Below are 13,674 nucleotides of genomic sequence, written 5' to 3' on the forward strand. Positions count from 1 at the left end.
TTGAAAGATCTAAGAGAAAGAGATGATATGATTACAGTATTCAGGTCACTAAAGAGGATAGATTACATTGATATAAGAGATCTCTTGATTAAGAATAGAAGGAATTTAAGAGGTCATGAAAACAAATTAAGGAAGACTACATGTCTAAAGGATGCGAAGAAATAGTTTTCCATTTAGATGCATAAATACTCCAAACAGCTTAGAAGGTGATATAACACAAGCTGGAACAATACACAAATTCAAATCTAAATATGAAAATTGGAAATCAAGATAAATAATAAGTTTGAACTGTACATGAGCTTAAGGCTAGGTATTATAGATTGGAAAGGAGATGGGACCCAACAAACATTGTTCCTTTCCTGTACAATGTGCTACAATTTGGTACATACACTCAACAGATCCCTTTAAAACTACAATATTCCCATTTGATTCCATTCCCTTCTCCTTGTATATAAAAACTATACATTTGTTCAATCCAATGAAATATTTCCTTCCCTTTAGCACACATTGCAGTCTCACATCACAAAGGATTACAAAGGTGGAGCATGCCGACAGGAGACCTTTTGGTCCATATCTAGGTCGGATGCAGAAAAAAAAAAAAATCATAATGATAATAAATTAATAAATAAAAACTATAATAATGTAAATAACAAACAAAATACATAAATAAATGCATAGGTATAGTTAAATAATAAACAAACAGGTAAATAGTACATACATACATATACCAAGGCATTTTCCCCTTTACAGGGGAGGTAGCCAAAAAGGAAAAGGCATAAAATCATTCCCACCCATTCCATCCCTGAATACACTCCACACCCCTCCACCCTCCCTCTCATCTTAGCACCTCCTGGATGATGGGTCATCCCTGCACCTTGTCCACTGCCCTGGGTCAGAAGCAGTGTCGCAAGACACAGCACATCCACAGCAAGGCCACTTCATTAAATCAGCGACCCCCCCTCTCCGTCCCCCCATGCATAAAAGGAGAAGATGGGGAGAAATCCCTTCGGGCTGCGTCAAATTTTGCTCACACATACTACCTCACCCCCCATCCCCCTGCCCATTCCACCTCATGCATCACAACATCATCCATATACAACCATTCTCCAAACACCCCTGTCTTCTGTCCTCTCCTGTCCTTCCTCAACAGACATTCCCCTCTTCCCCAAAGCCCCCTTCACCCCATCCATCCATCTCATCCTAGGACGTCCCCTCATGTTCACTCCCTCCACATCTGCCTTCCATACCTCTTTTACTAGTCTTTCTTCACTCATTCTTTCCATGTGTCCAAACCATCCTAATACTCTTTCATCAACCCTATCTCCCAACTCCCTTTCCACCACCGTTCTTCTCCTCACCTCCTCATTTCTCACTCTATCTAGCCTAGTAACCCCCATCATACTTCTCAGACACCTCAAAAACAGATGGGTTAAGTACGGTACCTGGAAGAAAAATCTATACTGAACCCAAATCAATTTGGATTTAGACAAGGGAGATCCTGTACAACAAATCTGATTTGCTTTTACTCAAGATTAGTAGACATAATAGAAGAAAGAGATGGATGGGCAGACTGTGCTTTTCTGGACCTGCAAAAGGCATTCAATAAGGTACCTCATAGGAAACAAATAAATAAGATAGAGTCAAAAGGTGGCATCAGAGGAAAATTATTGGAATGGATGAAAGACTTTCTGATTGGGAGGAAAATGAGAGTTGTAATTAGAGAAAAATTCTCCAACTGGGAAGAAGTAAAAAGCGGGGTCCCACAAGGATCAGTACTGGCCCCGATCATGTTCGCTGTATACATTAATGACATGAATGAAGGCGTGGAGTGCTATATAAATTTCTTTGCAGATGATGCAAAATTACTTAAGGTAAAAACGGAAGAGGACTGCAACTCATTGCAACAAGATCTGGACACAATATGGAATTGGACTCAAAACTGGGAAGTAAAATTCAATATTAAGAAATGCAGCATAATGGAATTTGGAAAGAGTAAAAATAGAATATCAAAAGATTACAGAATTGGGGAAGAAAAAATAAATAAAACAAACTATGAAAAAATCTTGGAGTGATGATTGGAAAGGACATGAAACCAGATAAGCATATAAACAAGATGTTCAGAGAAACCTACAACTTATTGAGAGCAATCAAAGTGGCATTTACCTATATGGACGAAGAAATGATAAGGAAAATACTTACTACACTAATAAGACCAAAACTCGAGTACGCAGCATCACTTTGGACACCCAGTACCAAAAAGAATATTAAGAAACTAGAAAGATTACAAAGAGCGACAACAAAACTAGCACCGACACTCGCCGAACTAACATATGAGCAAAGACTATCCAAATTGAACCTACCAACTCTGGAACAAAGAGGAGAAAGAGGAGATTTGCTATCTACAGAATAATGAAAGGAATGGAAGTTTTAGACAGGAATGACCTATTAATGTGGGACAACGGTAAAACAAGACACGGAAAAAAATTGAAAAAGGATAGTTATAGAAAAAACTTGAAAAGGAACAGTTTCCCACACAAAGCGATAAATACATGGAACAAATTAGACAACAAAACAGTATGTGCTAACACTATACAAGATTTTAAGATAAAACTTGATGCGGAGAGATACAAAGACGGGTCACCACGAGCATAGCTCCCCTCCCGTATATTACAACTAGGTAAATACATTCAAACTCCTTCTCTCTTCCTCTCTTATGTTCCATGTTTCTGCCCCATACAGTGCTGTTGGCACAATCACTCCTTCACACAGTCTCCTCTTAGCATCCATTCCCAAATGTCTATTCCTCATTACACTCTTCAATCCACCAAGGCATTTACTCGCTTCTCTCAATCTACATTCTACCTCCACCTTCACTCCACCTTTTCCTGCCACATTTGCACCCAAGTATCTAAAACTATCCACTTCCTCCAGTCGCTCTCCCTTAATGCTCACTTCCAGTCTACTGCCACTTTCACCCCTTGTACATCTCATCACCTTACTTTTACCCATATTTATCTTTAGCTTTCTTCTATCACATACTCTCCCAAACTCTGTCACCAACTTCCTCAGTCCCTCCTCCGGTCCTGCCACAAGCGCAGTGTCATCAGCATACAACAGCTGGCTCACCTCCCACTTTTCTAATAATAAATGAAAATCAATCAGACAAATGATAACAAAACAAAAACAAATAATATAAAATAAATTATATTCATAACAGCATCTTGCTTAGGTGTTTATCTAAATGATCCTTAAAGCTTCGAACTGAACTACATTGCACTACCTGTGCAGGAAGTTTATTCCATTCATTATTTATGCGGTTGGCAAAGTTGTTTCTACCTACTTCCAAATTGAATCTATTTCCGGACAGTTTGAGACCATCGTTTCTTGTCTGATTCTCATTCAATGTGAAAATTTTGTCACTTTTGATGTTGTCAATTCCCTTTAGAATTTTAAAGACCTGTATCAAGTCACCTCTGAGTCTGTTTTTTTAAGGAAAACAGATTCATATATTTTAGTCGATTTTCCACTACTACTACTTCGTCAGAAATTCCATGATATCCATCCAATCCAGTTGCCTTTTCATCTCTTACCTTCTTTCAACATTCAATGCAGTTCCTCACCCCACAAATCCAATCATTCCCTGCCCATCTCATCTTATATAATTGCTGGGTTGTAATGCCATAATTTTTGTACTCATTATTTATTATAAAAACTTGTCTGGAAAGTCAATGAATAATAATCATGCATGTGGACACTTTAAGATGCCATCTCATACATAAACATTTTCATCTCCATCCCTCTTCAATGCACGTAATAACCCCCCCACCTGCATCTCTTCAGTGGCTGAAGCTTACACCCCCCAAATATCACCTTGTAATAAAAATTGCATCTGAACCCCCTCACTGTGACTTAATTTTTTAAATTAAAAAATTCCGCATTTTCACTATGTTCCGAAACCTATCCCACAGGTTCCACACCCCCCATGTGTATTCAGGCTGATCTGTAATCATCAGAAACTGGATATGGAGGGTGCAAATGAAGATGAAGTCGGAATTGTGCACTTTGATCAAGAGGTGGCTGGGACTTCTCGCAGGCATTTGCCTGGGTGGCATACCCACACTTAGCACACTATTGCTACTCAGGATTCACTCTTGATGGGTTGGTGTGCTCTGTCCTCATTCCCCCTAGCCCTGAAATATCATCCCTTTGGAAATATAATACATACATACATATACCAAGGCTTTTTCCCCCTTACAAGGGAGGTAGCCAAAAAGGAAAAGGCATAAAATCATTCCCACCCATTCCATCCCTGAATACACTCCACACCCCTCCACCCTCCCTCTTATCTTAGCACCTCCAGGATGACGGGTCATCCCTGCACCTTGTCCACTGCCCTGGGTCAGAAGCAGTGTCGCAAGACATAGCACATCCACAGCAAGGCCACTTCATTAAATCGGCGACCCCCCCTCTCCGTCTCCCCATGCATAAAAGGAGATGGGGAGAAATCCCTTCGGGTTGCGTCAAATTTTGCTCACACATACTACCTCACCCCCCATCCCCCCACCCATTCCACCTCATGCATCACAACATCATCCATATACAACCATTCTCCATTCACCCCTGTCTTCTGTCCTCTCCCGTCCTTCCTCAACAGACATTCCCCTCTTCCCCAAGGCCCCCTTCACCCCATCCATCCACCTCATCCTAGGACATCCCTTCATGTTCACTCCCTCCACATCTGCCTTCCATACCTCTTTTACTAGTCTTTCTTCACTCATTCTTTCCATGTGTCCAAACCATCCTAATACTCTTTCATCAACCCTATCTCCCAACTCCCTTTCCACCCCCGTTCTTCTCCTCACCTCCTCATTTCTCACTCTATCTAGCCTAGTAGCCCCCATCATACTTCTCAGACACCTCATCTCAAACACATTCAAACTCCTTCTCTCTTCCTCTCTTATGTTCCATGTTTCTGCCCCATACAGTGCTGCTGGCACAATCACTCCTTCATACAGTCTCCTCTTAGCATCCATTCCCATATGTCTATTCCTCATTACACTCTTCAATCCACCAAGGCATTTGCTCGCTTCTCTCAATCTACATTCTACCTCCACCTTCACTCCACCTTTTCCTGCCACATTTGCACCCAAGCATCTAAAACTATTCACTTCCTCCAGTCACTCTCCTTTAACCACTTCCATACGGTGACGCAAGTGTGTACACGATGATGCCGACGTCACCATCTTGATTATATTTATTGTAGTCATACCTACGTAATTTCCATTCTCTCTAAACTGGCTTCATCAATTTTCTATGATTATCAAAATACACGGGTGAAAGAGAACGAACGATTGAGCACTGACTTTATTTTTCATAATGCGATTATTATGATGCAACATCGCACGTCGGGCACCTAATGCTGCCAGACGTGCGATGTGCCCCGGAGTGAAGAGGTTAATGCTCACTTCCAGTCTACTGCCACTTTCACCTCCTGTACATCTCATCACCTTACTTTTACCCACATTTATCTTTAGCTTTCTTCTATCACATACTCTCCCAAACTCCGTCACCAACTTCCTCAGTCCCTCCTCCGATCCTTCCACAAGCGCAGTGTCGTCAGCAAACAACAGCTGGCTCACCTCCCACTTTTCTCCATTTTCTTTAACCATCTCCAATCCCTGACCCAATACCCTTGCATTTACCTCTCGCACTACCCCATCCATGTACAAGTTGAACAGCCAGGGCGACATAACGCATCCTTGACGAAGTCCCACCTTTACCTCAAACCACTCACTCTCTCTATTTCTAATCCTGACACAAGCTCTACTACTCTCATAAAAACTCTTAACAGCTCCTAGAAGCTTTCCTCCTATCCCATATATCTGCATAATCTCCCACAGTGCCTTTCTGTCTACCCTATCGTAAGCCTTTTCCTATAGCTTTCTCACATATTTGTCTTACCACAAAGATCTGATCTACACAACCTCTACCTGTCCTAAATCCACACTGTTCCTCACCAATTACTCCCTCTGTTCCTCTCCTAATCCTCTCAATCAAGATCCTCCCATAAGCCTTCCCAACTACACTTAACAAGCTAATCCCTCTGAAACTACTACATTCACACTTGTCCCCTTTTCCCTTGTAAAGTGGAACTATACAGGCACTCCTCCAGTCCTCTGGCACTCTACCCTCTCTCCAGCAAACATTAAATAACCTCACCAGCCAGTCCACCATCACTGTACCTCCTTTTTTTAGACATTCTGCATGGTATCCATCCAGACCAGGTGCCTTACCTGCTTTCATCATCTTAACAACTGCCTTCACTTCATCCTTCCCTATTTCTCCTCCATTTTCCTCACTCATCACTCTCATTTTCTTAGCATTTTCCACTGCAACTATCTTTACCTCCCTATCCTCCTTCACATTTAGCAACTCCCTAAAATATTCTGCCCATCTTCCCCTTACTGCCTTCTCTTCCATTATCATATCTCCATCTGCACCTTTTCTTCTCTACTTGATTCGCCTCCTCTTCCTCTCTCAATTTCTTTCCAAAACATCTTTTTATTACTTTCAAAATTTTCTGTCATACTCTTACCCCACTTCACATCTGCTCTCCTCTTTGCCTCCTTTACCTTTTGCTTTATTTCTCTTTTCTTTTCTTTGTACCTCTCATATGACTCCCTTGTCCTATTTTGTAACCAATCTGTGAAAGCTCGCTTCTTCTCTTCTACAACCTTCTTTGTTTCCTCATCCCACCATTCACTACCCTTCCTTCTATTTCCTCCTGTCCTTCTTGTTCCACACACCATCCTTCCACACTTTGTGACTCCCTCCTTGAACCATTCCCATTCCTCCTCCACACCTAGCTCTACTCTATCCTTCACTCCCTCCCACTCCTCCTTCAGCTTCTTCTTGTACTCCTCCTTTTCATTTAAAGAGTTCACTCTAAGCATCTCCCTACCTTTTATCCTTTTCCTTTCTCCATCTATCCTCCACTCTCAACTTACCTTCCACCTAAAAAGGATCTGATATTCTCCCACCCTCTCCCCTTAGCACATGTACATCCTTAACCCATTCAACTCTGATGACAAGATGTCTTGTCATTTGGTCAAATAAAACAAAAAATCATAATAAAACAACAAAATGTTTGATGATCAAACAGCATCAGAAAAATATGACGTCGTCAGTCCTCCTCGAGGAGGACTGACGACGTCATATTTTTCTGATGCTGTTTGATCATCAAACATTTTGTTGTTTTATTATGATTTTTTGTTTTATTTGACCAAATGACAAGACATCTTGTCATCGGAGTTGAATGGGTTAACTCTTCCTATCATAGTCCTATTTGCAACTACATACTCCATCAACGCTCTATCTACCACCCTTCCATCCACCACCCTCTCCCATGTGTACTTAGCTTGACTTTCTTCCGAAACACTGTATTTGCTATCATCAACTCTCTAGACACATTTCTACTACGATTCTTTCCTGGAACTCCACATTTCCCAACCACTCCATCAATTGGACCATTTCCTACCCTAGTATTAAGGTCTCCCAATACTATTACATTGACATTTCTCCCTAAATCCTCTAAGCACTCATTTAAATCTATCCAAAAGGCCTCCCTTTCTTCTACACTCTTCTCACTGCCAGGCCCCTATGCACTTACAAAGACCCACATCTCCTTTCCCAGTTTCACCTTCATCCTCATTATCCTTGAGGAAACCTCCTTCCACTCCACTACACGTTTACCTATCTCTTCACTTACTAGAATAGCCACCCCTTCCCTCCCTCGTCCTCTCTTCACTCCTGATAACCTCCCACTTACACTCACCCTTCCCTTTCAACTTAGTTTCACTCAAAGCCAACACATCCATCTTTCTTCTCACAAACATACTACCTATCTCTTCCCTTTTACTCTCATCTGTACAACATCCACGCACATTAAAAGACCCAAACCTTAGGGTGCTGGTCCGAAAACTCCCAGACTCTTATGCCTTTACTTTTTCATTTAGGAATGTCCCCTGTGGGGCTACAAGGAGAAGGATGCCTAATCCCACTCCCCGTCCCTTTCTTCACGCCTCTTACGATCCAAGTGGAAATACTTGGTGGCAGTATTCTTTTCCCCCACCATAGGGAATTCCCCCACAGCAGAAAATGAATACTCAGAGAAATGGTACAGGACAGTAGCAAGGGGTTGGGGGACAGCATAACGGAGGGGCAGTTATAGTATAAAAGTGTCATCATTTCTCTATGAAGAATTTTCCTCTATCATAGACAAAATGATGTGTGGCTCTGGTCCGTAGGGTCGCCCCATATAGACCCTAAAGTATCAACTGCATGCTACTTTGCAACAATAACAAGCAGCCAATACTGGCCAAGTGAATATGTAATTGTGATTGCTACTCAGGACTTGCACTTGAGAGGTTGATGGCAAGCCAGTTAAAGTGTGCATGTGACATAATTGAACATTACAAAGTGTCCATACTCAGGGGAATATATAAATTATTACAGAAAAAGAGAATATTATGGGTTAGTCTAAATGCAGTGTGGCCTGAAGTTACCCTCTGTTTTGTCTGGGTATTTAAAGATAGCATTGTAGTTCTAAGTCCGAGGTGAATCCTTTTGATGGTTAATCTAGTTTGTGAATAATGAAAGAAAATTTTTATTGTGTGCCTAGTGATTGTCTTACATTCATTATAAATGTTTTCATTGTTGCAAGTGGAGGAATGACCGTAGGATTATTTAAGTAAGGGTATCCAATTATGCCTTCCAAAGATATTGTTTCACTTTGGTAAATTTATGTTATCCTTTCATTTTCTTGTCAAATGGAATAGATAAGGCTAAACAACTTGAAATCTTATAAGAATTTTTTGGTCTAGAAGTGAACCTTACTTGATTTGTCTTATAGCATCAATATTGTATTTAGAAATCATTTATGTCTCATTAAAGGAAAGGAAACAATACAGTATTTCTAATAAATAATATACAGGTAGAGTTTTCTTATGGTAACCTCACCCTGGTGCCACAGTCACCTCTTCCACTGTCACTGCACATGATAAACAACAAATATTTATATGATATAAATAATTTCTAATATATATTTTTTTTTCAAGTTTCCACACTGACAACACTTACCTAATTCACAATGTAATTCAAGAAAACACACTAGGTCAACAAAAAATACTATGGCAAAACACAAAACAACAAAACTTATACATGCCATGAATCAAAGAAGCACCCAGTGGTCAAATCAAATGGTCATACTCTCCTACTTAACAAAAACCCTGACATTTGATACAAATATAAATTTCAGTTTTTACAAAAAAAAAAAAAGACTTATAGTGAGGCAAATATGCAACTGAATGCAGAAACTGTTGAAGGCACAGGATTTGGATAGCAGAAAGAAACACTCACCACTGTATATAAACAACTCATGAAAATCACTTAAATGGTTCTACATGATACCCAACAATTAATAAAACAAAGACAGCCTATGGACAATGCAAAATAAAGCCCTATAATAAATGGGTGCACTAAAATAACTCCAACATTAGACACTTAAAATTTGGTGGAATGTATTCACATCAATCAACACCTACATATCAAGGCATTAATGCTACATTAGACTGAATTTTCAAGTGAAGTAGAATACATACTTTATATTTATACAACACAAAGAGTATAATGACAATACTGTAACAGGTAATTTACAGCTGGTGGGTAAGAGGCACCCCAGCCCAACCCTACTCTCAAAGCCCTCTCATCACATCACACATAGATCACTAAATACAACATGATAACAGCTTTGGCAGCATTCTACTTAAACATCTACAACCTACCCCTAGTATCCTCCAACATTTCCATACAAAAACATGTACACATACAATTCACAAAAACACTCTTCTAACAGACTGCCAAATTCTATATTTCACTACTCCCCAAGAAATCAACTCGGTATAGAAAATTTGCCCTGGATGCAACTGTATTAATAAGACACAAAACACATTATCCTATACAGTCCTAAACTCATTCATCCCAGACAACACCACAAAATCTCTTCTTTGGGTGATTTACAGGCTGAATCAATGGTTTTGTGTCTCCTGCAAAAGAACCAGGGCAATTAAATGAACTTTTAATTAGTGCAAAAACATGAAATAAATTCATACAATGCCAATAAAATATTACCTTTTTCATCTGGTCTTTGTATTTGATCAATTCTGCATCGAGCCTTTGTATCTTCTTGTCAATGGATTCTGCACGGCTGTCGACACCGGCAATGCAATCATTTAAGTTCGGAGGAGGTTCCTTGGGTTTACCACGGCCAAATAGTCGGTTCATGGCGTGATCTAGTTGGGGGAAGAGATAAGGATGAACACACAAAACACATTGCCAAGATTTATTTAATTTGTATAAATGCAAGAATAACTCTCCAAACTTATGATCTCAATACTAGTAAGTCACTACATAATCTTTCCCATTACTCATTCTAGTCATGTTTATGAATAAAATTTCAAGTTTAGGACTATTCAATTTCTAAAAATAAATATATAATAATGACTACAATGCACCTGAGGATTATGCAATTTTCAAACTACAAGGGTAGTCTCAAGTTACAGTTACTATCTAAACAATTTACAGACTGCATACATATAATGTCCAGGAAATCAAATAATCATAGACTTCTGCACATGAGGCAATATCAAACTCCATACAAATGTATAGCATATAATACTAAGACTAATCAAGTTTAGCTCTTCATAAAGCACATATTTCTCGCGAGACAGACCTCAAAAGTTATGCAACTAGCATTCTTCATCTGGTTAACACATAACTTCCCCCTGTAGCTAAAGAATGAATGCCATTCATAAGCAGGTACTGTATATACCAGATGTACTCCCCATTCACAGTTACTGTATATACCAGATTTACTCCCCATTTACAGTTTGCTTTTATCAACTTAATTCCACCAAAGCAGGAGATTTACTATATTAATCACCTGCCATGGTGAGTTTGAGGTTCTCTAGTAGAAAGATGTAGTAAACCTGAAAATGAATATAAGAAAGGCATTCCATGTATTCATCTGACTTAAGACTATACAGAAGTAATGTAGTGGGCTTTAAAGATCTGGCTCTGGCAAAGACACCCAGTAGCCTACTTTTAATCCATTATTCATTTTTTTTTTACCTAGGTAATGCCACTTAGGCCGCCAATTCCCAAGACTAAAGGCTCTTTGGCTGCTGGCTTGGCTATCAGTGTTTCCACCTCCTTCCACTTGTGTCTACTCGAAGATTTTTTTTTAAAGACCGTGCAATTCCTAACATTCTTTCTGTACCTTTTTTGGCTGCCTCTAAATTAATCTGTTGCCTCAAGTGGAAAACCCACAGCCCTACAGTGGCTGGCAATGGTCCTTAGAATTTACCACAGATCTCCCTGGCAAGAAATTCTGGACTGCTCTCTGCATTGAATCAGTTTCTCTGTCATGAGCTGAAAGTGGTAGGGAGAGGAGAGCAGTCACTGGCTGTCAGCTTGCCATGGTGAAAAATGTTAGAAAATAGAGTTAAATTAAAAGAGATCTTGAGCCCAGTCTGGAGACCAAGTGTCAACCTTTCAGGGTTGCACCTCTTGATGGGGTTGACAGGTTTTGAAAATGGTTAGCTCTGCTGTCCATCTTGCAGGACCAAGATATACAAGTACCCTTGTTGCCTCTTATGATATCCCAGGTAAATAAGGGTAGTATTCTTACTGACTCCCCCAAACAATATATTTTTGTATCTTTATATTCTAAAAAAGAAGACCACTGACATGCACCTGCATGTTCTAGTCTTGCAAGATAGACAGCTGCCCATTCTCAAAACCGATCAATTCCTTCACCTCATCAGGAAGTACAGGCCTGAGGGGGTACAGATCCAGATTGGGTCCAAAATCTCTCTCTGTCAACTTCAACTATATTTCTTGCACCTTTTCACATATGGAAAGCTGACAACTGGTGAATGCTCCCCTCCTGCTACTTTCAGCTGGTGACACTGAAATAGTTCCAGACCAATACAACACATACAACAGTTCAGTATTTCCTCCCAATGGATCTGTTGAGATCCCATGACTGATGCCACTACAGATTTTCCAGTTAATGAAAAACAAGAAAGAGGTGGTGCTGCCAATGATGACAACAAGCCTATTCTGTTTGGTACTGCCTTCATGCCAGATGGTGACCTGAGTACAGATGTGCTAATGAGGTTCTTGCTACTCTTGGAAGGGATTTTTCTGTGGGGCTAATGTCCAGAGCAGTGTTTCTCAACCAGGGTTCCCCGGAACCCTAAAGTTCCACAAAAGGTCCCTAAGGGTTCAGCGAGAACAAGTGAGATAAGCTAATGCACTTTTTTTATTTATTTTTTCATATACGTAATATAATTAAACACGCACAAAATATTCTTGGTTATTGTAATAATATAATATAGACATCATCCTATCTAACCTATTATTACAATGAAAATAAAATGAGAAAGATATGGTATATGTTTTTTTTTTTTTGCGCAGGGGTTCCTTGAGACATGCAATTTATTTTAAATGTTATGCAAGGGCAAAAAGGTTGAGAAACACTGGTCTAGAGGGATTTAATGAACTAGGGTGCATGGTGGTCAGTCTTGGAATACTTGTTTTGTGATCTGAGAGTGAATTTGCTATTGTATAGATACATTGTGTGATGTGGGTGGTAGGTTGTTGTAGATGTTTGAGTAGTAGGTTTGGTGTAGTTTTTGGTGCTTTCAATTGGATGTGCTTGTACAGTGTAATGAGATATGTGTGTAGGGTTGAGGGGTCTTGGACAGAACTGTGTACCTATCATTTTCATGTGATATTCTATGGGAAGGATTTTGGTTTGCGTGTGTGTGTAGATATTATGTTGGGGTGAGTTTGAAGCATCATTCTATTACTCACAATGATTCATTTTGTATATATTGTAAGGTATCTATGTTTTACTGATTGTGTGAACTGTGCTGTGGAAGCATAGTCAAGTGCGGTTCTTACATACGTATACACATATACCAAAGGCTTTTTCCCCCTTACACGGGGGGTAGCCAAAAAGAAAAAGGCATAGAAATCACTCCCACCCATTTCATTTCCCATATATTCCACTCCCCTCCACCCTCCTATCTTGGCACCTCCTGGATGACGGGTCATCCCTGCTTCCTGTGCACTGCCCTGGGTCAGAAGCAGTGTCGCAAGACACAGCACATCCACAGCAAGGCCGCTTCATAAATTCGGCGACCCCCCTCTCCATCCCCTCATGCAGGAAAGAAGACAGGGAGAAATCCCTTCGGGCTGTGTCAAATTTTACTCATACATACTTCCTCACTTCATCCTTCCCTATTTCTCCTCCATTTTCCTCACTCATCACTCTCATTTTCTTAGCACTTCCCACTGCAACTACCTTTCCCTCCCTATCCTCCTTCACATTTAGCATCTCCCTAAAATACTCTGCCCACCTTCCTCTCACTGCCTTCTCTTCCATTATCATCTCTCCATCTGCACCTTTTACCTTTTCCTCTCTACTTGATTCGCCTCCTCTTCCTCTTTTAACTTCCTTCCAAAACATCTTTTTATTACTTTCAATTTTTTTTGTCATATTCTTAACCCATTTCACATCTGCTCTCCTCTTTGCTTCCTTTATCTTAT

At 40.1% G+C, this 13,674-nt stretch overlaps 1 protein-coding gene across 2 annotated transcripts in view; it reads right to left on the reverse strand.

Moving 5' to 3' along the window:
- Vps60 (vacuolar protein sorting 60) overlaps positions 1-13,674 on the reverse strand; it is a 48,343-nt gene that overhangs the window by 18,632 nt on the left and 16,037 nt on the right. Inside the window, exons 2-3 of one of the 2 annotated variants that reach the window (XM_076205695.1) lie at positions 11,000-11,045; positions 10,189-10,349 (exon numbers count right to left, since the gene is read on the reverse strand). In XM_076205695.1, the coding sequence (XP_076061810.1) occupies positions 10,189-10,349; positions 11,000-11,045 (207 nt within the window). The remainder of the gene's footprint in view (positions 1-10,188; positions 10,350-10,999; positions 11,046-13,674) is intronic. The other variant, XM_076205696.1, reaches the window with a different exon arrangement.

The sequence above is a fragment of the Oratosquilla oratoria genome, chromosome 22 (assembly GCF_046742065.1).
Source record: "Oratosquilla oratoria isolate Oo_2021 chromosome 22, ASM4674206v1, whole genome shotgun sequence".
Classification (NCBI taxonomy): Eukaryota; Metazoa; Arthropoda; class Malacostraca; order Stomatopoda; family Squillidae; genus Oratosquilla; species Oratosquilla oratoria.